This window comes from Prionailurus bengalensis, chromosome C1 (assembly GCF_016509475.1).
Source record: "Prionailurus bengalensis isolate Pbe53 chromosome C1, Fcat_Pben_1.1_paternal_pri, whole genome shotgun sequence".
NCBI lineage: Eukaryota > Metazoa > Chordata > Mammalia > Carnivora > Felidae > Prionailurus > Prionailurus bengalensis.
Genome location: NC_057345.1, coordinates 13,046,428 through 13,072,272, shown reverse-complemented (window position 1 = coordinate 13,072,272; position 25,845 = coordinate 13,046,428). Strand labels below are relative to the sequence as shown.

At 55.1% G+C, this 25,845-nt stretch overlaps 1 protein-coding gene across 1 annotated transcript in view; it reads right to left on the bottom strand.

Annotated features, from left to right (window-relative positions):
* Positions 1–25,845, bottom strand: part of IGSF21 (immunoglobin superfamily member 21) — a 233,599-nt gene that overhangs the window by 131,162 nt on the left and 76,592 nt on the right. Inside the window, exon 2 of the mRNA XM_043573888.1 lies at positions 1,691–1,803. Coding sequence (XP_043429823.1) covers positions 1,691–1,803 — 113 coding nt within the window. The remainder of the gene's footprint in view (positions 1–1,690; positions 1,804–25,845) is intronic.

Sequence of the window (25,845 nt, the reverse complement as noted above, 5' to 3'; positions counted from 1 at the left end):
AGGTTCACACCTGTGGGGCCCAGGCTGCCTGGAGAGCTTAGTGGGGGGGCGGGGGGCGGCTAGGGGCAATCTTAAGTGGGAGGGGCTACAACTCGACCTTGGAGAACAATGATCTTGGTTAAAAGGAACCCAAGGCAGAGTCAATAAAACAGCAGCGACCAGCGACCAGCGAGTGAGGAATCAAAGACCAAGACTGCAAGAAGGAAGAGCAAGGACAGGAGGGTCCCACCAAAGACTGGCGCGGGAGCAAGGAGATTGAGGAGCGGAGTTCTGGGTCAGGGCATGGAATGGTGAGTGTGCCCCAGCGGGATCCTCGAACACAGGGTTTCCAAGCACCGCACCGTGTAAAGGGGCAAAGGAACCAGTTCTAGATGTGTGATTATCAAACTGCCCGTGCCACCTGCCCCCCCCCCCCAATCAGCTCTGTCCAACCCCCACTCCATCAGCTCTGTCCAGAGCAGGTGCACTTGACCGTGTCATCTACTGGTCTCATCTGAGGAAAGGGCAATGCTGCAGACAGAGGTTAAAGAAGTGTGGCTTTAGATCGGGAGTTGGTGGACCACAGCCGGTGGACCCAATCAGCCTACAGCCTGTTTCTGTACAGCCCATGAACCGAGAACGGTTTTTTCTTTTTCTTTTTACCTCTCTTAATGGGTGACAAAAATAAAAAAGAAGAGTATTTTGTGACATATAAAAATTACATGAAATTCAAGTCTGAGTGTCCATGCATAAAGATTTCCTGGAACCCCGCCATGCCCTTCCATCGCCACGTTGTCTGTGGCTGTTTTCACACCAGCACAGCAGAACCGAGTAGTTGTGACAGAGACCATACGGTCCCCAGAGAGGAAAATATTTACTATCTGGACCTCACCGAAAAGTGTTGCCAAAGCCTGTTTTAGATCACGGAAGGGGAGTTCTCTGCCTAACCTGCTCCCAAGATGGCGGTACCTTGCTCTGTGCAATCCTGAGTGTGGCACTGCAGGAACATCAATTCCCAGTGGACCTTCTCCGGAGCCCGGCCAGCCCTGACTCCCCGGTGGCCAGGGGACACCGGGCTGGAATGCCCCGTCCAGACACGAGAAGGTTCCTATCGGTGGCTGGAAAGGCCAACACTTGTGCCCGACACCCAGAGCGGGTCCTTCTGTGGCCAGCAGCTGGGCCCTGGACCAGTGGGCTTCTCTGTGTCTCCAACGGCACCCCTTCTCAGACCCAGATCAGGTGCCAGTCACCAGGATAGTCCCATGCGTAATTGAATTAGAAGGCAGACCATCTCTGTAGTTCGTTTTAAGAGGGCAGGATGCCATGCTGCTGTTCTCTTTCCTCCGCCAAAGAGGATTACCCAAAGCCCCCAGCCTGAAATCCCAACCTCCGACGTTTCTTGGTTGTGACACAGCAGTGTTCTTACTAACTCATGCTTGGAACTGCTGGGGTCTCCTGAGCAAAGGGGCAGATTAGGGACACAAAGGAGACCAGAACGAGATAGTTCCTGAGGACAAAAGAGAAGGCTGAACAAAGTGGTCTTGCAGGAGGGTTCGGGCAGAGGATGGGAGCCTGGCAGAGGGCACAGGACGACACTGGGTTGCGTTAGGACTGAGGACTTGGCCAAGCCTGCAAGGGTCTCCAGAGGGGCTCTGGGGACTCTACCTTCAGTCCTGGCGGTGGTATAGTGGGGACAACTGTGATCACTTACCCGGTACCACACGATCTCACGCATGCGACCATCTGTCTTGAAGTTACACTTCAAGGTCACGGCATCACCAGCCACCACGGGTGGGAGAGGTTCAATGTTGACAGTCAGGTAGCCTACAGGAAAAAGAAGAAAGGGGAGGTGAGGGCATGGGAGGATTGGAAGGGCTGGGCTGACCGGGGAGGGGGAAGGGAGCTGACCCGTCTGCAGGGGTGCTGTTCACACTGGAGCCTGCGTGATTGGTACCCGCCCGGCCTGAATGGAGGTCATTGCTCTCTTCTTCTTTGTCATTGGTGTCTCTGTCCTGAGAGCCTGTGGATCCCTCTAGTCCTGAAACACTTCTTGGGATCAATTTTCCCTTGAAAGTAGGACCTGCCGGCAGCTGGAGGTAATGCCTCAATGGACTTCTACAAGATGCCCGGAGAAAAGGTCCTGTGGTCAACCACTATACCTCTTTCCCCCTTTTGCAGGGTCTTGATATGCATTAGCCAGTTAAGTCTCATGGGAAACAAGCCCGCCGAGAAGCATCTAACCCAGCATTTCCAAACCTATTTGACTATGTGTCTCTTAGCCATCCCTGAAGTCCTCAGCCTCCTGTGCAGTCAGGGTTCCATGGAACCCACATTGGGACATGGTGCCCGAGGTGCCCGGATCCCTCCATTCCCAGCCTTCTAACCAAATCACTCCTGATGAAAGGGGAAGAGCTCCCTGAGGAACTTCTGTTTGCTTCCTGAACCCCCAAACCTCCCCCACCCCCCGCCAAATCTCCCATCTCACACACTTTGCCATCCAAGGGAAGAGTTAGTACCCCCTGGAGGCCATGGTGGGGAGGGGTGGTTATGAGCTGACCACCCTGGGAAGGAGTCCAATCCTCTGCAAGCACCAGGTGATGCGTCTCGCCCACCAGCTGCCCCTGGAGCCCCAGAAGCTAGGACTCTTAACCTGGTAGCCACACCCTGGGGAACACTCCTGTCTCCACACCAAAGTCGGGCTCGGGGAGGCCTCTGACCCTCTCCGCTGCCTCCCAGAGCCCCATCCCCAAGGGCCAAGCCCCATTCCAGCTCGCCAGGGGGCCTCATTCTCCGGCCGATCGCCCTGGCCCCTCTGATTGGCTTCTTGCCGGCTGATGTCCCGTCATTGATCTAATGGATCAATCCAGTCCAATTGTCTTAATGAGAAAACTAGCCAGGATGGGTTCAGGGATTTCAACTGTGCAGGCAACCTGAGCGGATCGAGCCCAGGGACCTGACCCCTGCCTGCAGCCTAATGGTTACAACACTCCCAGGGGGCTGGGGGGTGCGGGGGGGCGGGAAGAAATAAGAATCGACCTCCGCAGGATCGATGGGGAAGCTGAAGTCAGAATTGACTTGCGTGGCACCAGGCGTCAGGTCCCAATGGCCAGGGTGAGGAGTAAGGCAGGGGGCTCACCTCTAGGTAGCCTCAACCTCAGGCTGGAGGTCAGGCTCCCAGGAAGCCCCATGGAGCTTGCGTGGTCCTTGCGAGCAGTGACTGGAACCAACTGGAAGGATCAATGCCCCTCCCTCCTTTCCTCATTCATTCAGCCCCAAAGTTTGCTCCCACTTGCTCTGAGCAGGACCGTGATCCAGGAAGCAGGGTGGTTCTAGCAGTGCCCTGTCCTCTAGGCGCGCACAGTTTGGGGACAGTTTCACAACACGGTCACACTCAGTGGGCGGGTGACAGTGGGGGGCTGTGAAAGGAGGGGGAAGGAAGCCTTCCCGGCCTGGACAATCGGGGAAGTCCCCAAGCCCAGCTGGGTCCCAAACCACGACAAACAAGGAGGCTGCCCTCCGGAGGCGGAAGGCCCACGACAGAGAGGACTCTGGGCAAGCTGATCCCGAGCAGGAAATAATAACGGGTCACATTTCCACAGCACCTACTCTGAGACAGGCTCCAGGCTAAGTGCACAACACGTCTTCACTCAACGGGCTGTCGTGGAATTCCCAGGAGAGAAGAGCCCACATTCCTCCCGCTTTCCGAAGGGAAACAGAGAGGCAAAGTAACCTACCGAGATCCCGCAGCTCTAAGCGACAGAGCTGGGACTCAAGCCCCACCGTCTGCTCCATTCTGACCGCCATGCTATCCACACAGCCTCTCTAATGATGAGGAAGGAGAGGAAAGGGTCGGCAGACCCTTCCCACCCAGCACAGGGGAGGAGTGGGAGATGCTGCTAGGGGGCCGAGACAGGAGTCTAGGACCCGATCCTGTCCGCTGATCGCTCCCTGGCCGGGGCCGACCCCTGGGCTCACCTTTCCAGCGTGGCTGCCCTCCTTGGGGGGGCTCTCACCTTTGAAATGACGAGCCAGATGGCTGGGGAGTTCAAGAGCAGAGAAGGGCCCCCCTCCCACCGCAAGGAGGTGGGAAGGACACGTTCTCGGATGGGTGAATCTCGCAGCCGGCCTGGGGTGAGTGCAGATGGTGCGTGCGTGTGAGGCAGGCCAGGGCGGGATACAGGTGCCAGCTTGCAGGGTCGCCATTTGGTGCCAAGCCCCGGCGGAATTACAGGTGTGAATCGGTGGGGATGGAGGGGAACACGTGAAGCTCGGCTAACCAGGTGTCGTGTGACAGGCACACGGCGAGGTATAGCCGGTGTCCGGGGCAACAGGGCTTAGGGGCGTGCAGGGTGAGAGCAGGGAAGAGCCCTCTGCACAGCAGTGGGGGAAGGGGGTGGGGGGGGGTGGGACTCCCGAAGAGGAGATTTCGAAGGGGGGCACCTGGGTCCGGGGGGGGGGTGGTTCTGACACCTTAAGACAGCATTTCGCAGGGCATGTAGACAACAGGGAGCTTCTGATAAATGTTTCAGGCAACAAGATTTCTATTCCCGGCACTGCGTTAAAACAAAATGGAGCACCCTTCTCTCCTTCAGAACCTTTCTCTTTTCCCTTCTTGCGTCTTGCCTTCATTCGTGAAAAAGAAAAGAAATTGGGAATCTGTTCAGTACCAGGCACCGCTCCGGGCCCTAGAGATACAGTGCTGAGAAGAGACAAGCCCTGCCCTCCAGGAGCTGAGGCTACAGCAAAGGAGGCTACAAAGAAGCGAACGAGGGGGAGGAAATACAGGCGGTGCTGATAAATGCCATGAATCAAGGTAAACCAGGGTAAAGAGGCCCCAGGGAACAGAGAGCGGGGCAGGGGCCCCTCTGGACAGGGTGGCTCCAGGAGGCCTCTCGGATGGGATCCAGAATAAAGGCAAGTGTGAGCCATGCAGGTCTCTAGGGGGAAAGCATTCCGGATGGAGAACGCCGCGTGGGCAAAGGGCCTGAAGCTGGAGTGCGCTCAGGGTGTTCACTCAAGGTGGGCCTGGGTAGGAAATCTGTTCATAACGTTGTATCCCCGGGAGCCCATCTTTGATTCAGCACCTTGCAAGACTAGAACCAGGGTAGGGGCTGAGGGGAGACAAGTGAGACAGATGGCTAGGGAGGCACTCACTCCCCTTCTCGCAGCCCCCGAGTCACGCCTGCCTCCCCTCCTCCTGGCCTTGGCCTCGCTAGAGCCCTTTGCAACAAACGCCAGGAACAGGTCTCTAACCGGAAGCGGAAGGGACTGTGGCTCCCATTCCCCAGGACCCCCTGGTCAGAGGGCGGGGGCGGGGTGACAGCGCCGAGCCTAGCCACACTGGGGCTCCGGCCACCGCGCAGGGACTACAATCTCCCTGGGCCCGTGGTGCTTTCTGGCCCCCATTCAGCTCTAGCAACAACCTGTGCAACATAAGATGCCGCGCTGGCTGCGTGTGTCACGCTGGAGTGTAATTGTCTGTTTGCACATCTGCCTCTCCTTCTGGAATGCGAGCTCCATTAATATCAGTAGAGTATTAAAATGAGATCTGACAAGTGCTGCTTTTGGAGCTTTCTTACGAGCAGGTGGGGACGATCCCGCCACGGCCCCGGGGGGATTTCTCTGTTGTAAAGAAGGAACTGAGGTTCGGGGTTGGTGGGGCGGGGGGTGGGGGCGGGGGCGGGGAGCGGGTAGGGCCTTGTCCAATGACACCACCACCTAAGCAGAAAAAGCTGGGACCCAGATCTGCCCCCTTTGGAGGCCAGTCTCTTACCCCTGCCTCCTGGGGCTACCTGGAGCGGAGTCGCGTGACCTGCTGAGGTCACGTGGGGTTTCGGGGAGGGTAGCCCCGATTCGCCACTCCATTGACTGTGTCTTCACAGAGGCCTGGCTCTCAGATGGGGCGGGACGGCCAATGCAGGGGCCAGAAGGGCACACGGGGAACCCAACGTGGAGCAACGGAAACTGAACGGGGAGGCCTGGGTTTGGGATCAGGGAAGCTGGGCGGAGGGGACGGCCCATTCCCTCCAAGGCTTGCCATCGGAGCCTCATAACGAGCTGCAGGCTCCCAGATGGTTCCTGTCCAAGGCCAGGAGAGCCCTCAGGTGACTGTGGGCTCTAAGCCTCAGGTCTGGAGGGAGGGTCGCTAGCTAGGCAGGGAGGGAGAGCCAGGTGACAAGGCAATTTTCTGACACCTGTACCAGGAGAGGACCGGGTCAGTGCCGATCAGCACCTGCACCACAGGTGAGAACTCACCTTCCCAGACACAGGCACACACAGGAGGGTTCATGGTCAAGGAGGTTTTGGCAAAAGGAAAGCACAGAAGATCTCCTTTAGATCTGGCTAACATCTCTCCGCTTGCTGTTCCACAAGATTCCATCGCCTTCCGAATGCCTTACATCGGTTCTTTGTCTGAAAGTTCCTCCCTCACTTTCTTTGCTTCTCCCACCCACACGCCTCCAACAAGGTTGAAGCCAGTTATCCAGTTCAAGTTTCTTGCCCTACCGCTCAGTAGTGACCTGGGCAAGTTATGTGGCCCCCACAGGACTCAGTCTCCCCACGTGTAATGTGGAGATGGGAATCATCACAGGGTTCTAGGGCTTTGTTCACCACCCACAGCCCACCTAGGGCGGGTGCCCCCCGACAGGGTGAGGTGACACCATGCTTCTTGGCCTCCCGGACCACCATTCCTTCTCACTTCCCACTGTCTGGCTGAAGAAAGATGGTCCCGGATAGAGGTGGGAAGAGCGGGGTCTGATATCTGGAAGTTGGTCAAGGAGTAAAGGATTTAGAGATGACCGGGGATCCGGAGCCAGGAGACCCACATGGCACCCTTCTCCCGAGGCGGAGGACAGAAAAGCAAAGAGAAGAGATCTGCGAAGGCCCCCTACTGCCAGGACCCCTCCTCCGCACCTCCCCACCTCGCCCCTGCCTCCACGGCCCAAATCGGGCTGGTGGGAAGGGAAGGCTGAGCAGGCAGGGGTCAGGGGAGAGGGGCTCATCCACCAGCCAGGAGGCAGGGAGCACAGTCAAAAAGGAGGCAGGGAGCACAGGCAGGGAGCACAGCCAGGAGGTAGGGAGAACAGCTCTGCGACCTCAGGCAGGCTGTCCCTCTGTCTGTACCTCAGTTTCCTCGTCTGCACACTGAGGGAGGAACTGGATCTTGGAGGCCTTCCAGCTCCAATCAACCCCAAGTCGGATGTTAACGGAGCCCAAATCTTGCCACCTTGGTTCCTGGTACAACTCAACACCATTTCACCGAGAAATGAATCCGTAAATTAATCCGCCACCGGCTAAAGACGGAGCTCTGTCTTTCTCGGCGTTAAATTTGCCACCCATCAGCCCTTTGCGTGAGAGCCCCCGAGCACAGTATCAAGAAGCAGGATCAGGAGGGGAGCCGGATTCATCCTAACTAAGCAGTTCATTATCCCGAATGCGGCCATCACTCTCCCCCTCTATCTCTGACATCATTTATACCGCTCCTGTTAAGATACGTTTAGCAAAATCACAGGCCATGTGTAGGCACCAGGCGCCCTCCCCAACGAGGCGATGACGAATAGCTCCCGCGTCCGGTAACTCGCCTTGTGATATCCCGGCGCCCTTCCTCTCCCCTTTCCCAGCTCAGAGGGGACGCTTCCAGAAGGCCGGCTCGCGTCTGGCCCCCTGGAAGGGGTGCAGGCCTGCCTTGATGCAGCGGAAAGAGACAGAAGTTATATCAGGGTGACCTATGTGGATGTTTCAGTCTGCCCAGGTCGAGAACTTTCCTGGGACGAGGGCTTTTAGCACCAAACCACGAAGTCCCTGGGAAACCAAAACAAGGTGGTCACGGAAGTTATAATTCCACCATGGCCCATGGCTGCCCTGGTGCAGCGCTTAAACCTCTCCCTACCTAGTTCAACAGCGAGGGCGACCATACCTCCCTTGACCACCTCGAGGACTGGCAGAGTAAAGGCTAACTCGTCCCTGGTGCTCGACCCCATAGGGGTTCAGCAGGCATTGGTGGTTAACGGAGTAGCGTGAGGCCGGGGTCTGGCTTGGACTTCCTGCATCCATTCATGCCCTTCTAGCATTCTCCACCAGCAGCCAGGCTGCTTTCTCTAGAAGGCACGCCTCTGGCCTTCTTAGGGACCTTCAGAGCTTCGAATTGGCGCATAGGAAATGTTGCGGACCCTCTCGGGGACATCTGGCACACGCCTAGTTCAAAATCCCCGTCCAGGCCCCTCTGCGTTCTGTTCTTCCTCAAGAGCAGCCCCATCCCTCACTGCTGAGTCCTAGCACAGATGGTCCCCTCTGTCCTGAGCCCTCGCTCTTGGCTTGGGAAATTGCTACCCATCTTTCCAGGATTAATGGAAATCTCACCTCCTCAGGAAATCTTTTCCTGACGCCCCAGGCTGTCACAGTCCCCAAAACACCCCTTGTCCCCTACCGCTTAGATCACGGAACAGGACTTGTGACGGTGTAGTTGGTGAATGGTCACCACGACGTGAGGCCACGGGCTGTAACCAGGTGCCGTGTTACCTATGTGCCTGGAGCAGTGCCTCCGTAGGAATCTCTGTTGGGTGAAGGAACAGATTAATTCTGGCCCATGCCCTGGACTGTTCCATACAGTGGGTGCTGTGTCCAGGAGGGCTCTCGAGCCAGCACCTCTTCCCGGTGGCCCTGTGTGACACAGCCTGGGCCAGGTTGTGTCACCTAGCTTCAGGTGCCTTCTGCACCTGCCTCTCTGGCCACATTTGCCCGGACAGGCACTGGTGCCGCCTTAGAGTACCCAGGGGCCTCTCATGGAGGTCAGGCAGGAGGACTCTGTCCAACAGAAGAAATGAGCCCTGGGCGGTGAGTGGCCACCCCATCGGTCACGGGAGGATGTAAGGCAGACCAGCCGAGTCAGCAGGCCGCACAGTGGGTACAGCAAAGAGCATAGGCAGCACGAGCCGTGGAGAGGCAGCAGGATCCTTGCGTAATGGCCCTTGCTGAACCGCCATCCGGCAGGACCCCAGAGCAGCAAATAGCGTGCGTCCACTTGAGGGGGGGGGGACGCCCAGAAGTAGCAGCCTCAATGTTAGGGGACAGTGTGACTGGTGCATTCTGAACAGCGTCCCACTCCTCCTGGGGGCACTGTGCTGAGCTGGTGTCCCGTGTCCCTTCCTGCCAGCAGAGGTGACCGGGCACCTTGCAGCAGGTGGGTTAGGAACTCCGAACCTAGGGTCCTGCGTTACCGCCTAACGCACCCTTGGATGTCCGCAGGCACCTCAAACGAACCAAACGGAAGTGATGCTTCCCCCTACTTTTCCTTGGCTCAGGCAAGGGCTGCATTCTCTACAAAATGCATCCAGAATCCAACTCCCTCACCCCTCCGCTGCCACCCCCTGGGCCCAGTCACCATAATTTGTTGCTGGTCTACTGCAATGCCTCCCAACTGGGATCCTTGCTCCCACCTCTGCCCTCTCTGATTTCATCTCCCCTCACTCTCTTCCTCATTCCTCCACCCCCCCCCCCCCCGCACAATGACCTCTGCCCGCCCCTCAGTACTCCAAGCATATCCCCACCTCAGGGCCTTTGCACTTGCCGGTCCCGCCTCCCCAAACAATCTTTCCACAGGCACCCACGTGGCTCAATCCCTCCATTCTGCTCTTTGGAGAGGCCCTTCCCAGCTATCTTATATAAAATCGTATCCCTGCCATTCTCTTGCTCCTTACCCTGCTTCATTCTTTTTTAAACATTTATTCCTGCCTGATACACATTTATTTGTTTGTCTACTGATCTTCCCCTCTCCCACCCCCTTACCCAACCAGGTTGGAAGCTTCACGAGAGCAGAGATTTTGTGTGTGCACGTGTGTGTATATTTCAATCTTTTCTTCCTGGTGTTCAGATCGGATGATTTCTATTGATCTATTTCAAGTTCACAGACTTTCCTCCGTCATCTCATTCCTGCTCCTGAGTCTTTCCTGTGAGGTTTCTTTTTTTTTTTTTTAACTTTAGTTATTGTATTTTTCAGTTCTAAAGTTTCTGCCTGGTTCTCCTTTATATCTTCTATTTCTTTGCTGAGACTTTCTATTTTAAAACTTGTTTCAAGACCATTTGTGATGGCCTGTCCCAGCATTTTTACAATAGCTACTTTAAAGTCCTTGTCAGATACCTTCCAAGCCAGGTGCCATCTTATCAGTGGGGCCTGTTGATCGTCGCCTCGTGTGAACTGAGACTTTCACAGTTCTTTTGTGACTTTAGTTTGTATCTTGGGCATTTGCAGGATCACCTTACGAGAGTCTGGCTTTTGGACGTGTTTATACTCATTCTTTCAGGGGTGCTTTAAATTCCAGGCTTCTTCCCCAAACCGCCTGCAAGGATTTATGTGCTAGATTTTTCAAATAGGTGTCCATCCATTCTGTCCAGGTGTCACAGTTGTGTTGGCAGGTGGTGAAAGGGGCCTCAGCCCAAAGTCCTTGACTTTGTGGTGTTTGATCACGACTTTATCCCTAGAAACTAGAACCGTTCCTGGCATGTTAATAGGATTTCAATAACTATGTGTTGAATGAGCCCCAAACTGAGCAAAAACAGGTGACTGGTGCTGGGCAGTTTTCAAAGCATATCTGTAATTATTATCTCACTGGTCACCATAGCAACCCTGTGGGATAGCATCCCCATTTGACAGGTGAGGAGACAGAGGCTCTGCGATACAGAACGACTTCCTCGTGATCACCCAGAAGCTGGCGTGGCAGGCCGGCCCTCTGACTCTGAATCCATTACTCTTTCGCTATCCCTCCTGCAGAGCCCCCTGCCCATTGCCCTCCAATGGGAAGCAAGGGGAAATCAGGGGTGAGGAGGAGGGGCAGGTGCCCAGAAGGACACAAGAAGCCTTGCTCCAGGCCGGCGGGATCAGACACCGGGCTGGGTCAGCAGGACACAACACCTCCACAAGGGGCAGCAGGATGACGGGTAGCTGAGGCCACGTTCAAGTTCAAAGCCAGCAGAGGATGCGAGGAAGGCCAGGGGAATGTGTCTGATAACTTTTCCAGGACGGCGAGAGACCCGAGGCCAGATGGATGAATTTGTTCTATCGCATCCCTGACGTACAGTCCCCCGATCCCAGCTCTGGACAGTCACCTTGGCCCAGAAGTGCCTGTTTTGTGTCACTGAAGTCATCACTTTTTGAGGCAAAGTAGCTAGAGAGGAATCAGACCGTCGGACCAGGAGCTCCCTGTGGGCGGGCAGGGACTCCAGGACCCCTCTCCCTGGGGAGAATCAGCCTGGGCTCACCAAGAGGTGACTCGGAGCAGACAGACAGTCGGATGCTGGCAACAGCCCCACCAGCTGGATTTAAGGCCCTGCTGGGCGGTCGACCATGGGGGTCGGGGTCACATAAGTTCCTGATTGTGCCCTCCCCTTTCTGTGGCGCTGGGATTTACCTCCATGTGAAAGCGGGAGCTCCGTGCATCACCACTCATGAAGAAAAGAGGTCACCCCACCTCATGAAGATAAATACCGCAGCGTGGCACTGGTGACAGCCTCCCTGGGCTCCCTGTGCCGCGTAATTACTAGCATAATAAATATTATTATAGCAAAACAATTAACGCGACCAGACCTTTCAGGCAGGTACAGAGGGTTCCGTGAAATACACCTTCCGTGCTGGGCTAACAGGTGCTCCCAGCCAGGGACCGGGGTGAGGGGTGGCGCAGAGGGCGGAGGGGGCCTTTTGAGAAAAGAAAAGCCTCTGAGCGAAGAGGAGAGGTTAACGGCTCACCTGCCTCATAGATGGATCATTTCTTCCTGCTGAATAGCTCTCCAAACTGTCTCTGCCCCGCACCAGTCCTGCCTTGGTTTAGGCCCCTAGAAGTCCTCCCCAGGACCCTGCACAGCCTCCAGCCATGGCCCTCCAACGCAGCCCCACCTGGGGTCTCAGTGATGTCTCTAAAATGCAAATACGACGACGCCACCTCCCTGGCTAATGCCACGCAATTTCCCTACCCCATTGCCTTCCAATTCAGGATCAAGTTCAGACTCTGTCATGGCCAACCGGGTCCCTAATGATCTCGCCTCTCTCAGCGTCTCCAACTCAATCAGTCTCACGCCGCGTCTGTGCCACCGTGGAACCCACCCACCACCCCTTCCACACCCCCTCAGGTTGTTCTTTTCGCCTGGGTTGCTTCCTCTTCCTGGAATGCCCGTCTCTGAGTTCATTTAGGGAGATTTGTCCATGCCCTTCCAGGTTCAACGCAACAGTCGCCCCTTCCTTGATTGATCCGAGTCTGATGTGCCCTCTTCTGAGCTCGCGGACCCTGGTAAACGTCTCCATCATAGCCATCCACGCTGACGATAATGTCACACACGGCTCTTTGTGTATGTCTCTGCCGTCAGACTGGGAGCTTCTTAAGGTCGGGGACCTCATGTGCTTCTCCGGTTTCCTGCATGATGTTTGGCACGTGGTGGGTGTTCAGCCGGCATGCTGCACAGAGGAGGAAGTGAACGAGCCATCGCACGGACATGGCATATGACGGTGCTTGCTGGCCGTGGTGCCCTGGACGCATGAGGATCATGCTGCAGCCCGGTGTCCTGATGTCACACACTGGATCCAAATCCTTCGTCGTCTTCCCGCTGCCTCTGGGATGAGGTCCAAACCTTTTCCCCTCACCCCCCTGGCCTGCCTCTTCTTCAGCTCATCGCTTGTCCCTCTGCCTTCCATAGGCTGAGCCTCAGCCATCGGAATCACTCAGTGCTCCCCATATATACTAGACATCGTGGGGCTCCTGGGTCTATGCACCTGCCATCACCCTCATGGCTTCCATAGAGCCTTCAGGGCTTAGCTTGGACATCACTTATGCCAGAGGCCTCTCCTGACACCAGCCCCAACCTCACCTACCCCACGCCCAGCACCCCAAGCCGGAGGTAAGTACACCTCTCCTATCATCTACGATAGCCCTAACACGTTTGGCTAATCTGTCTCCCACTACCGCGGACTGTGAGCTCCTGGAGAGCCAAAAGCATGTCTCATGACCTGCAACATGAGGGCTTAGCATGCTGCTGGCTACACTGTTGGCATGAAAGGCATACTTACTGAATGGATGAACAAACGAACGAACGAATGAAGGAAGTCATGGCCGAACCAATAAATTCTACAGCCAACTTCAGCCAGCCTAGCCTTGGCTATAACATCCGATGCTGTTGGGGCTGAAAAGTTTTTGTTTTTCTGCCTTAATGGGCTATGGATTTCTACCCTAAATTTAGGCCATGAAAGAACACCTGGGGGGGGGTCCCTACCCTCCGTCTCCTGGTTCTCACCTCCCCCAGCTCAGCTCTGAGCCCCCCCAGCCTTTGCAGGGAGACTTTCCGGCATCCATCCCTGCCCCAATCTCCAGGCTCTTGTGAAATATTCCCACTCTGTGATCTCCAGCCAGCTAATCAAATTCCCCTCTGTCAGACGCAATAGACGCTCAAAAGCCTCGTAGTATTAATGTATTATTCATGACGTATGCATTATTTATCATTAGTTTGTTTATTTATTATTAATTTGTGTTTCATTATTGATAATGACGTGGTTATACTATTAATAAGAAGGCTGGGGAAGGCTGTGCTGTGACCCTTTGCTGACGCCTGACGCTGCTCCAATTCCCGGGCGAGCCAAGACAGGGAGGGGGTCGTCTTTCTTCCCATTTTGTGGATGGGAGACACTGAGGACAGAGAAGGGCAGGATTCGTTCAGTCAGTCGCCTTGGCTCTGAGCTGTATATCAGGGAAGGTGATGGGGGAGAAGAGCTTCATTAGGCGGCGTGTCCTGAGTTGACAAGAGGGCCAAGGGTCTGGGTTCCTGCAGGAGGCTGATGCTGGTCTCCATCTGGAACCTCGTGCTCTGCTCGTCCCAGGCTCCTTCACCCGAGTCCACCCGGGGCGCAGAAGCTGTCTTTGCTCTATCTTGTTCACGGCACCTGCTCTGCGTGTGTGCGTGCTCCCCAAACCCTATCCCTCTTCCCCCGAGGGCTCATTTCCCAGCCTCCCTTGCGGGATGGTGGGGCCATATGACTGAATCCTGGCAGTGGAGTGTGGCTTCCAGGCCTGGGCCCTAGGAACGGCCTGTGCCATCCTCCCCACCCTCTCTCTGTGCCAGCTGCTTGGACGGAGGGGGCGCCGAGCACCTGGAGAGGGGCAGAGCCGTCAGGCGGAAAGAGCCTGGGTACTTGAATGACAGCATGGAATGACGTCCTCCCGCGGTCCCCGATGGACAAGGATACGAGTGAGGAATAAAACGTTACTGTGTTCAGCTGCTGAGATTTTGTCACAGCAGTGGTTCTTCTAATACGTTCCATTAATATTGTGCACACAGTAGGTGCTCAGAAGGGTCTCAGTGAAAACAAAGTGAACGGGCAGATAAAGAAATAAGCCACAAGATCAGTCGATGGTTCTGGCTACATTGTCGTTGAGCTGGGCTCCCAAACCACAGATTACCATGGGGAAGTGGCCTTCTTGATCTTGAACCAGGGCCCTTCTGTTCTACAAATGGATAAACTGAAGCCCAGAGAAGGGAAGAGCCGTGGCCAAGGTCACAGGAACAATCGACAAGTAACTTAAGACCAGGACCCACGTCTCCTGAAGCAGAGTCCTGGGGCCCTTCTGCCAGCCCATCGGCTTCTTTCCAGCTGTATTTCATCGGACAGCCTGCCGTGCCCTCTGGAGCTTTCTCTGCATCCTTGGGGGCGGGTGAGGGGAACCACTGTTTCTCTATCTCTGGGTCAGGCCAGCATCCAAGAACAGGTGGGCCTTCCGGGAGGCAGAAGGCTGTGATGCAGGATGCCCACGAAATGCCTGACGAGCCCCGGCCACCTTGCAGGGCCTTCTCCAGGGCCAGGGCCCTCCCGGGCAGGGCTGGCTGTGCAGCCGACAACGCGGAAGCCACAGGCCGTGGCAGGAAGAAAAAGAAAACAGCTTCCGACCTTGAAGCCAAAGCCCTGGCTTGTTCTGCCGTGGACACACAGGGCAAGTCCCCATGCCTCCCAAGGCCTCAGTGGTCTCCTCTGAAAGAGGGGCTCACGGTGCTCACTGCTCAGGGCAATGGTGACATCAAAACGCCTTCTTTGTATGGGGATACTTATCCTTATTTCTGAGGGCTGGGAGGGCCGGGGACAAGGCAGATACAGGGAACTGATTGCCGTGCCCCTCACGAGGGGCGGGTGCAGGTGGGGACCGCCCGGCCATCACTCCCCTGCCTCGGCTGCCCGGCTTCCCCACGGGCTCCCCTCTGGCACCAGCAAGACTGCTCGAAGGACTTTTCTAGAAAGCTTTGGGGCAGACGGCCCAGTTTGGGTTGGCCGTTGGGGCTAAGCCTTGGGAGCACAGAGGCTGAACAGGCACCGCCCTCCCCCACCTTGTACCCTCTACGGAGCACACAGAGCGCCTGGCTGACTTGTGTCCTCCAACTTCCTTCGAGAGCACGAGGACAGACTCGTGAGCCACTGGGAGGCCTCTCTGACTTAGAATAAAATTTAAAATATGGATCACGCGTTATTAAGGAATATTTTACAAGAAAAATAGTTAATACTCAAGGAACATAGTCTAAGCTAGGTTATAAACTGGGCTTAATCAGCAAAACGAGGCAACTTAATGAAAAAAATTACAATTTAAAATAGGCCCACATTAAATAATAATGCCTCAGAAACACAGAGGTCCTTTAGCCTATAAGAATTAATTGTTGGACTCGGAAGCTAAAGGCATGATAAAGGAATCCTTAATTTTTGGATCTTTTATTTTTCTCTCCCAAAAAGGCATCTCGCGTTACACTGGGCTTCCTTCACTTTGGCCCCCACGGATCTGGAAATTTGCAAAGGGAATCCGTTCAGTAGCCATCGTCTCCTCCCATCTGTGATTCGGATGGTCCCGATGAAGCGTGGCTTTGCTCACTGGATCTGCGCGGGTGCTAAATAAACTCACGTGACGGAGTTTCCCACTGATGATTTAGGGGACGGGCTCGCTTGGCAGAATCAAAGCCCCCGAGTGAAGGCTCTTCAAGCCGGGCGACTCAAGTCGTTAGGGCGGTAGCCTTACTGGTCCATGCGACCTCCAACCTTCACTCTAGAAACCACTAGAAACGGTCCCATGGGGGCGCCCGGGTGGCTCAGTTGGTTAAGCGTCCAACTCTTGGTTTCGGCTCGGGTCATGATTTTGCGGTTCGTGGGTTCGGGCCCCGCGTCGGGCTCTGGGCTGGCAGTGCAGAGCCTGCTTGGGATTCTCTTTCCCTCTCTCTCTGCCCCTCCCCTCTTCACGCTTTCTTTCTCTCTCTCTCTCTCTCTCTCTGTCTCAAAATAAATAAACTAAAACTTAAAAAAAAAAAAAAAAAGAAATGGTCCCATAAAGCAGAGTGGTCTCAACCAGGGGCAATTTTTGCATTCCCCAGGGGACGTCTGGCAGGGTCTGGTGATCTTTTTGGCTGTCACAGCTGGCATCTACATGTCGTGGCCAGGGATGTGCAAACATCCTTTCAGGCACAGGAGGAGCCCCGCAATCGAGAGCCGTCCGGCCCCAAACGTGCCTCCAACAGCGAAGGAGAGCAAGCTTCTGGAAGGTAGGACTGTGCGCTCGGAAGTTTGCAGGCACGAGAGCCTGAGAGAGCCTGCACACATCCGAACCAGCTGTCTGAAGCTGGGAAGGTGGATTCTTTTCAACGTTTATTTATTTTTTGGGACAGAGAGAGACAGAGCATGAACGGGCGAGGGGCAGAGAGAGAGGGAGACACAGAATCGGAAACAGGCTGCAGGCTCTGAGCCATCAGCCCAGAGCCTGATGCAGGGCTCGAACTCACGGACCGCGAGATCGTGACCTGGCTGAAGTCGGACGCTTAACCGACTGCGCCACCCAGGCGCCCCTGGGAAGGTGGATTCTTGAAAACCTCCCCCTCGACATGACCCCGGCACCCGCTGTGCCCAACGCCTCTCACCCGAGCTTCTTTACCACCGAAATGGATCAACTCATTTCATCAGAGCATCTCTCCTGCCCTCCAGAACCTATTTGGATCGTGCGATACAAGCATCCCAGGAGAAAGTTCTCTCACGGTCACCCTTGGCCAAATGCATTTATTCTGCAAAGCAAAGGAGCCCAAGCTCACAAAGGGGAGAGTCTTCAGGGCTCCTGCCTCCCAGGGGAGCACTCAGCGCCTCCCTCCTCGCCAATCTTGCACTGCCTGCTTGGCAGAAGCAATCTGGTCCTCATATTAATACTTTATTAAACGCACGCATCGTGCAAGATACACATCAGCCTATTACAGCTGTTCAGTTATAGAGCGCCTTCTTGTCACCCGAAGGCTATTCGGGCCTGATTTGCTCACCATCTAACTTCTTCCTGCTTCAGGCCAAGGGACAGATTGAAGTGGGGGGGGGGTGAGATGGGGAGGAAGTGGGTCGGTGCGGGGTGAGCCGGAGATATTTACTCCCATCCTCCGAGGCTCCAGGCTTCCTGCTTCCCAGGGAGGACAGAAAGGCATGGGACCTTGACGGAAGAGTTGCACGAACCACGTCCAGGGCCGGATACAATTCAGGAATGAGACTCCCGTGATAGTTCTAGCTCAACTTACCCAAGAACAGCAAGCCTGCTGTGTGCAGGCATTGAGCAGGCCAGCCAGCCCTTCCGGTAGGAACGGGGTTGAGGCGGACCGTGAAAACAGGCCGGCATCCTGCTCTGTTCCTAACTCCGTGCTCTGGGAATTCGAGGCTCCAGTCTTCGTAATCCATCGAGCAAGAATCCCGATGCCTGCCTCCCGGGGTTGGAGAGAATACATGCACAGCACTAATGTATCACTCAATACGCGGCTGACCCTAGCACGGTCGGCACGATTTTATTCCTTTTTAGAAGCAGGATTTATGGCAAAATGCACAAATCTCAAGTGAGCAACTCGATGAATGTCTTCATATCACACGCTCACGCAACCCACCCCCCCCCCCCACCCCGGATCAAAACACAGAACGTTCCCAGCAGCCTTGGAAGTTCCCTCGCGCTCCTCGCCAGGCCCCTGCCCCCACCCCAAGGGTGCCCTCTGTTCTGGCTTCGCCATCCCCGATTAGCTTTGCTTCTTGGCCCTCACAGAAATAGAATCACGCAAGACGCGCCCTTGTGTGTCCCGCCACTTTGTCTCAGCAAGGTGTGTGTGACATTCATCTATGAGTTGCGTTTATCAGTAGTTTGTGCCTTAAAAATACGATCCCTGGGTAATATTCTGTTGTAAGAGATACCGCGATGCATTTATCCATTCTACCACTGAGGGATGTTTCAGGTGGTTTCTAGTTTGGGCAGATTATAAATAAAGCCGATCGTGTCATTGAAATATGAATCTTAGCCCAAGGGGACAACCGGCCAACCCCTTTCTTCCCGGGGAAACTGATCTCTGTCTTCAACCAGGTCCTGGTGGGGAGGCCCACCGGTAGGTAATGAAGACAAAGGCTGCCTTCAACGTGCCCACGCAGCCCTCTGGGACCTTTGCCCTTCCTCTCAGGGGCACTCGGGATATCCCGTGAGAATGTTGGCCACTTAACTGCCTTTGATGGGAAGGGCTCTTCCCGCCCCTCCTCCCACCACCGTCTCCTAGGGGCCCATCAAAGCCAATCTCCGACCCCTCCCCAAAGAGATGGCACTGCGTTTGAAACCGCTCTGCTCGTCACACGCAGACAAGTCCTTCTGTGTCTCATCCTCGCACAAGCCTGTGGGGAGGCCAATATCCCCATTTTTCAGGGAGGAAAACTGAGGCCCACGGGTTCATCTACTTGCTCACTTACCGGACAAATAGTTGTGAAACCCCTGTTAGCTGCTGGGCCCACGCACCTGGAAAGAGCCCAGAATTAAGCTGGTGGGAGATGCGTAAACGCAGAAGCGCACCTCTTGGCAGATTCGCTCCCCTTCTGCATCCTTCAGCCCCGGGCGCCCTTGTATTCTCCCAAATCCTCCGCCTGCTTTCTGCACCATTAGTCTCGGCTCCCGGTGAGATGAAATTCTCTGTGGTTGCTTTTCTCCCCCGCCTCGAGCCTTCCATAATCCACAACAAGCCTTAGGAACACAGAAGCGCCTAATAAATGCTCTGAAGCGCACGACGGAGGGTGGAATGGTTGACCTGACGGTGTAATTCTGAATTTCCAAGTCTACGTTAAGAGAGGCTTGCTCACACCCAAAGAGCCCTCCCGCAAGTTGGTGTCGCGTGTGTGGGCGGCAAAGCACGTCAAGGTCCAAGAAGGACCCGGCATGCCCTTGCTGGCTGAAGAGGGGATATGCAGACAGCCTACAGGGGCAGAGGGCAGTCCCCACGGCCAGCCAGCGAGCAGACACAGGCCTCGGTCCTACACCCACAAGGAACCGAACTCTGCAGCGAGCCGCACGAGATTGGAAGTGGATTCTCCCCCAGAATCTCCGGACGACAGCCTGGAAGGCCACCACCTTGTGAGGCCCTGAGCAGGGAAATGAGGCTAGCCCACGAAGACTGCTCGCCTACAGAAATGTGAGCCAAGAGACGGTTATTGCTTTCAGCCACCGATACGACAGGCTTGTTTGGGACCACGGCAGCCGGTGGCTTCTGAAGCGCCAAGCAGACCGCACCACTCCCCTGCTCCAAGGATTCATGCAGCTCCCAGCTCGCTGGACAGTGAGAACCACGGCCTTCTTGTGGTCCGGAAGGCCAGCACAGCTCCCTTGCGTCTTACCACACCCTCTGGCTCACTCCATTCCAGCCACACTGGCCTCTTTGTTTTGCCGTGAACACCCCAAGCTCGTTTGTACCTCAGGACCTTTGCACCTGCTGTTTCTTCTTCCTGGAACGCTATCTTCCCAGCCTACGTGCATGGCTTGCTTACTCATTTCATTTTGATCTCTGCTCATTGTCATGCCCACTGCCCCCCCGCCCCCCGCCCGCTCCGGAGGCCTTCCTTGATCGCCCAATCTAAAATTTTCCAAAATGCCCACCTAACTTCTCTCCTATCCCTGAAATTGCTTTACTTCGCATAACCCTACGTCTCTGTCCGACACTGTGTTTTAACTTATGTGGATTTAGTAACAATTACGGATACCCTTCTATCCCCGCTGACCAGAACATCAGCCCCACAAGGGGATAGGCTTTGTCTATCTGTTCACTGCAGTGTCGCCAGCACCGGGGACGGCATCTGGGAATCATCACCACCATACAGTACTTACAGTGAGCGAGGCGCTGTATTAGGTGCCGTTTACTACTTTCAGGAAAGCGACGAGTCAACACTACCATCCTTCGACATTACGACAGATTATCCTACAGACCAAGCTTCCAAAAGAAAAATCCCACAGGCAGGATTCTGTACTTGCTCACGAATCCTTGACAGCTTCCAGGGTTTTCCCTGGCTCTGATTCTGGGCTCCCTTTTGATTAGAATCCTGTGTATAGGTCACCTTGAGTCAGCTGTCCCAGGGGCACAGCTGGGACTCTTAAGGCTTCAGCAGATTTGGAGGCAAAAGGCTCGGGAGGCACCCCCTGGTGGGGTTCAGATCCCAACATATGAATTTGGGGTGGACACAAACATTCCGTCCATAACAGCGACACCGTAATAATCTAACACTTTTCCCGACGAGCCCAGAGAGGGGGAGCGTTTCTAAGTCCTCTCGGATCCTGTATTTCCAACCTCAGTCTGTCTCAAACAACATCGCAAAGGGGGTTTTGAACACCCAAACTGAAACGAGACCGGCCTCGTGTTTTATTTCCAAAGCCGATTCTCGGAGTTAGCTCCCTTCACAATGGGCTGTTTGAGTCATGCTCCTGTAAGCTTTGCTTGCTCACAGCCCCCTTCTCACATCCTTCTCCTTGTCGGCAAGATAAGAAGGGGTCGGGTTAAGACCAAGGATGACAAATGTCCCCTGGATGCATGGGATGGTTTTTTTTCCACGGAGAAGGCAACTGCCCACTGGGTTCTGGAAGAAGAGACCCAGCCTGCTCTTATCAATATTTAAAAAAAAATTTTTTTTTCAACGTTTATTTATTTTTGGGACAGAGAGAGACAGAGCATGAACGGGGGAGGGGCAGAGAGAGAGGGAGACACAGAATCTGAAACAGGCTCCAGGCTCCGAGCCATCAGCCCAGAGCCCGACGCGGGGCTCGAACTCACGGACTGCGAGATCGTGACCTGGCTGAAGTCGGACGCTTAACCGACTGCGCCACCCAGGCGCCCCTCTTATCAATATTTTTATCTTTAATGACTTCTCTCATCGGTGACTTCAAGAATATTTGTTTATTGCAGAAAATAAATAATACCAGTAACAGTAAAGAAAAAAAAAACCCCTGTCCTCACAGAGAAAGGCATTGCTGATAGTTTGGAATCCTCACCCCCACCCCCCATCAACATTTTAATGGGACTCAGTGACATGGTGTCATTGGACATGTAAACCCAAATTGTCTCATGCCCAATAATGAGGGTTAAGGTGTTTTTTTTTTTAAGTTTATTTATTTATTTGGAGAGAGAGAGAGAGAGAGAGGGCGAGAGAGAGAATGCAAGCGAGTAGGGGAGGGGCAGAGAGAGAGGGAAAGAGAGAATCCCAAGCAGGCTCTACACTGTCTGTGCAGAGCCCAACTCGGGGCTCAATCCCAAGAACCGGAAGATCATGACCTGAGCCGAAACCAAAGGTCAGGTGGCCCCGTGAGGGTTAAGTTCACGTGTCAACTTGAAGGGGTCATGGGGGGCCCAGGCTAAACATTATTGCCGGGCACGTCTGGAAGGGTGTTTCTGGATGAGATTAGCGTTTGAATCAGGGGACTCCGCAAAGAAGATTATCCTTCCCAGCGTGGGTGGGCAGCCGCCACTCCATGGAGGCCCAGGAAGAGAACGGAAGACAGAGGAAGGAGGAATTTGCTTCTTTATTGGCTCTCAGGCTCTCAGGCGTCTGGACTCGGACCGAATCACATCACTGGCTTTCCCGGGTCTCCAGCACGCAGACGGCAGATGCAGATCGTGGGACTTCTCCGCCTCTGTTTCTCTGGAGAGCCCTGACTCACACAGATTCCTAGACCCAAGAGTGGGGTCTAGAGGGAGAGAGTCTTGGGGATGAGTTTTCTGGCTTGGTTCTGGGGTTTCCGGAACTGGCTCTCTGCTCTGATTAGATGTGCAGATGCTACTGACTATTTATTTCTGTCTTCGGCAGTTGGAGCTGCTCTCACAGACTATCCCAGACCGAGGGGCTTATAAACAACAGAAATGTGTTTCTCACAGTTCTGGAGGCTGGGAATTCAAGATCAAGGCGCTGACACTTTCAGGGTCTGGTGAGGGCCCCATCTTGCCGCGTAAATGGGCTCTTGTCTCCGTGTCCTCGCAGGGTGAGGGAACCCTCTGGGGTCTCCTTCATAAGGACGCCGATCCCATCCATGAGCGCTCCGCCCTCGTGACCTATCACCTCCCAGAGGCCCCACCTCCTCATGCCATCACCTTGGGGGTTCAGATCCCAACATACGAATTTGGGGTGGACACCTTCAGTCAGTCCATCACGGCAACACCGTAATAATCTAAAACTTTTCCCAACCAGCCTAGAGAAGGGGAGCTCTCGTAAGTCCTCTCGGATCCTGTGTTTCCAGCCTCGGGCTGTCTCAAACAACATCGCAAAGGGGGTCTCGAACACCTAAACTGTAAGGAGAGCACTTGCAACTATGAAGGAGTTTCTCCTGCAGGCCCCACCCCGCTGCCCAGCTCAACAGGGAGGCAGGATATGGCCTGAGAGGTCAACTTGTCCGTCCCCCTGCCTCCAGGCTGAAACCAGGCCACGAACTGGATGTGAGCCCCTTCTCGCCCCACCTGCGTCTTTGTTTTCAGGACTGAGGGAAACCGATTCTCGTGCTCCCAGGGCAACCGGATGCGGACCGCTTTGTCTCCATGTTTGCGAATCTGAGCGACTCTTCTCCGAGACCCGACCTTCCCGGGACCTCCTCCCTTTCACTCCCCTCCGTCCCTGAGCCCGGGCTCACAGATGTCACACCAAGCAGCTGGCACTCAGAAGGTAAGCTGGCAGCCACATAACACTAACAAGTGTCCTAGTTAGTGTCCCGATAGGGGGACCTGGGTGTCACTCGTTGCTTGGAGGTCGTCCGGGTCCTGGCTCACGTTAGGTGCCTTTCAGGTGGTCATGAATGAGAAGTGACAGCAGTGGGAAGCAGACCACGGTGGCTAAGGGCCCGTACCCTGGAGCTCGACTAGCTGGGTTCGAATCCCTGCTCTGCCTTGGGCAAGTGACTGCGCCACCCTGAGCCTCGGTTTCCCCATCTGTGAAATGGAGACCACAGCAGTCCTTCATACGGTCAGAGGAGTTCATGAATTCGTATTCTCAGAGCAGTGCTCGGTACCTGGCTAGCCCTCCAAACCACAGAGCTTTTACGATGGTGTTGTTATCATGGGCTGAACCCTGTCAGACACCTTGATACCTGCTGTATGGACTCTCCACAACCACCGATAAGACAAGAGCTGGTCACAGCTTGCAGATAAAGGACACAAGGCTTAGAGAGGCACACGCCAAACTGCGGCCCTCCCAGGGTCAAATCCTGCCCGTCGCCTGTTTTGGTAGGGCCCACCAGCTCAGAATGATTTTTAGGTTTGTAAATGGTTTGCATTTTAAATGGCTGTATAAGTACCCACGTAACATATTTGCTTTTACCTCTCGGCCTGGAAACCTCTCTGGCTCTTTCAGAAAGCCTAACCCCAGGCTCAGAAAGGGCTACAGGCCGGGGGTGGCATTCCGAGTCCCAAACGTGTCCCTTTTCAGACAGACCCTGGTTCTAGCAGACGTATCCCCCCCTCAGCCCACGTGAAGGAGATTCAAACACCTTTCACTCATTTACTCGTTCAATGGCTGTTTATCAAGGCCATTTATCATCATTTATCATCTGTTTATCAGGCAGAGCCAGCCACGGGCCTGTCCTCACGGGCCTTACATCGCTCGACACCTAGGGCCGCCTGTGATGAGCCTTGCCATACCCGAGCTCTGGGGTCTCTACTGAAGGATTCTGGGGTCTCTACTGAAACTGCATTGACCAGGAATCTCCTCTGGTGGCTGATATGTTATGTCCTTCAGAGAAAGCCCCCCCCCACCCTCCCCACCCACCCCGAGAAGCTCAGGGATTTCAAATCCCACCATCGCACGCTGGCCCGACGTATTCGGTTCCTCCCCAGGGCCCTAGAATCCTAGAGAGCATCAGGAGTGGTGTCCCTCTTGTACGACCTGACCCCGCGTGGGGCCAGTGGGCCAGGCCCAAGGTGCCTCTCCCTGGGGCGGCCAGGGCTTAGCGGATGCCTGCTCTGTGCCCTCATTGAGTGCCATTGTTGACACTCCTCCCTTCCCTTGACTTCGCCGTCCAGCAGGTTCTGATGGGGTCGATCGGAAACGGATACGCCGATTCAGGCAGGGAGGAAGGGCCACCAGAGTGTAATCAGAGTGGTCGTCCAATCATCGAGGGCATGATAAAGGCTCCTGGTGTTCGCCGGGGGCCAGCTTCCTGCGCCAGCCCCTGCCGGCCCGAGGAGTGTGAGATAGCATCGCTCAGTCTACTTTGAATACATGGAGAGCTATAATAGGCTTATGAAAATATGGGTGTTTACAGCCTTGTTCTCGTCGTGGGAAGACTGACGTTGGGAAAGTGCACGATAGAAATCTGACATGCTTGGAGGATGTGAATGGAGTTAAAAGTGAAACGGGCAGGCGGGAGGCAGCGGGGGGGTGGGGGTGGGGGGTTCGGGCGGAAGGAGCCCGGCAGGCCCGGCACGGAATGTTCCAGTCGCTCGGTGCTCCCCGGGACTACATTGGCCACTCCTGAGGTGGAAGGAGGGAGGGGAGGTCAGGGCGAGGGAGGACTGAGGTCACAGATTTAATATCTGGCTCATTTGTAGGTGGGTTTAATCAAGATTGGAGGACGGAAATAAATGATTCCACTTACGCACAGGGCACAGAAGCGGGCGCCAGGTGCTTTGGAGCTCTTACCGCTGGCTTCCGGGAGGTTCTACCCAGAACGCTGAGGCTCGGATGTAAAACTTAAAATCTTGGGAGTGGGATGGGGGAGGGAGGCCTGTGAAGAAGGGCCGATCCTCATGGTCTAGTCAGGGGCAAAGGGGGCCAGGCCCCAGGGATAGGTGCCCCCCTTACTATTTCCCTGAGCCCCTGGATATCCTGGATCAAGTCTGATGTCCGTCACCAACGTGCAGAAGGAGCTGGGACCAGAAGGCTGTCGGTGTGGCTTAAAGACCTGCTGGGAAATTTCTGGTCGAAAGATTTCTCTAGCTCTTTAATATTCCAGGGATAATTGTGTCCCTAGGTAGGAAAGCCTTCCCTTCAGCAACAGCCTTAAAATGTTCTTGCTGCTGGATCAGTCCTCTGAGCCACAGTTCGGACGCCACCATTTCTCCTGCTCCACAACCCTCACTGGCTCCCCAGTGCCCTGGAGGCTGAAGTCTGCACTCCTCAGCCCTGCCAGATGTCAGTCCAGCTGCCCCTCAGCCTCTCCTCCAAGGAGCTCCGTCCCCCTCCCAGTACACACTCAGTCCCTGACCCAGCCACCCGGGGCCGCTCAAGGCCATCCCTTCCTCCAGCATTTTGCTGTTCCCTTTGCCCAGAATGCCTTCCTCGTCCTTCAGTATCCTTCTGGGCTCCGTTAATTGGTCCCTTGAGGGCCTTCCTAATTTCACTTCCCCTTCGTGTAAGGGGAACACTGTATCTTTGCTTCCATAAATGCTCGTCTCTCTGGCAGGGTCTCCGTCTCATGTAAAGACTATCATCTGTTTACCCACCCATGCCTGGCTTAGAGCAGGATGAAGCAGCCGAGGACGGGATGGGGGCCCCATCTCAGCAACACCCTTCACGGGGCCGTGCTAAGGTAGATAAGGCCCACGACACTCCGAGCAGGGCCAGTTTAGTGGCAGAGG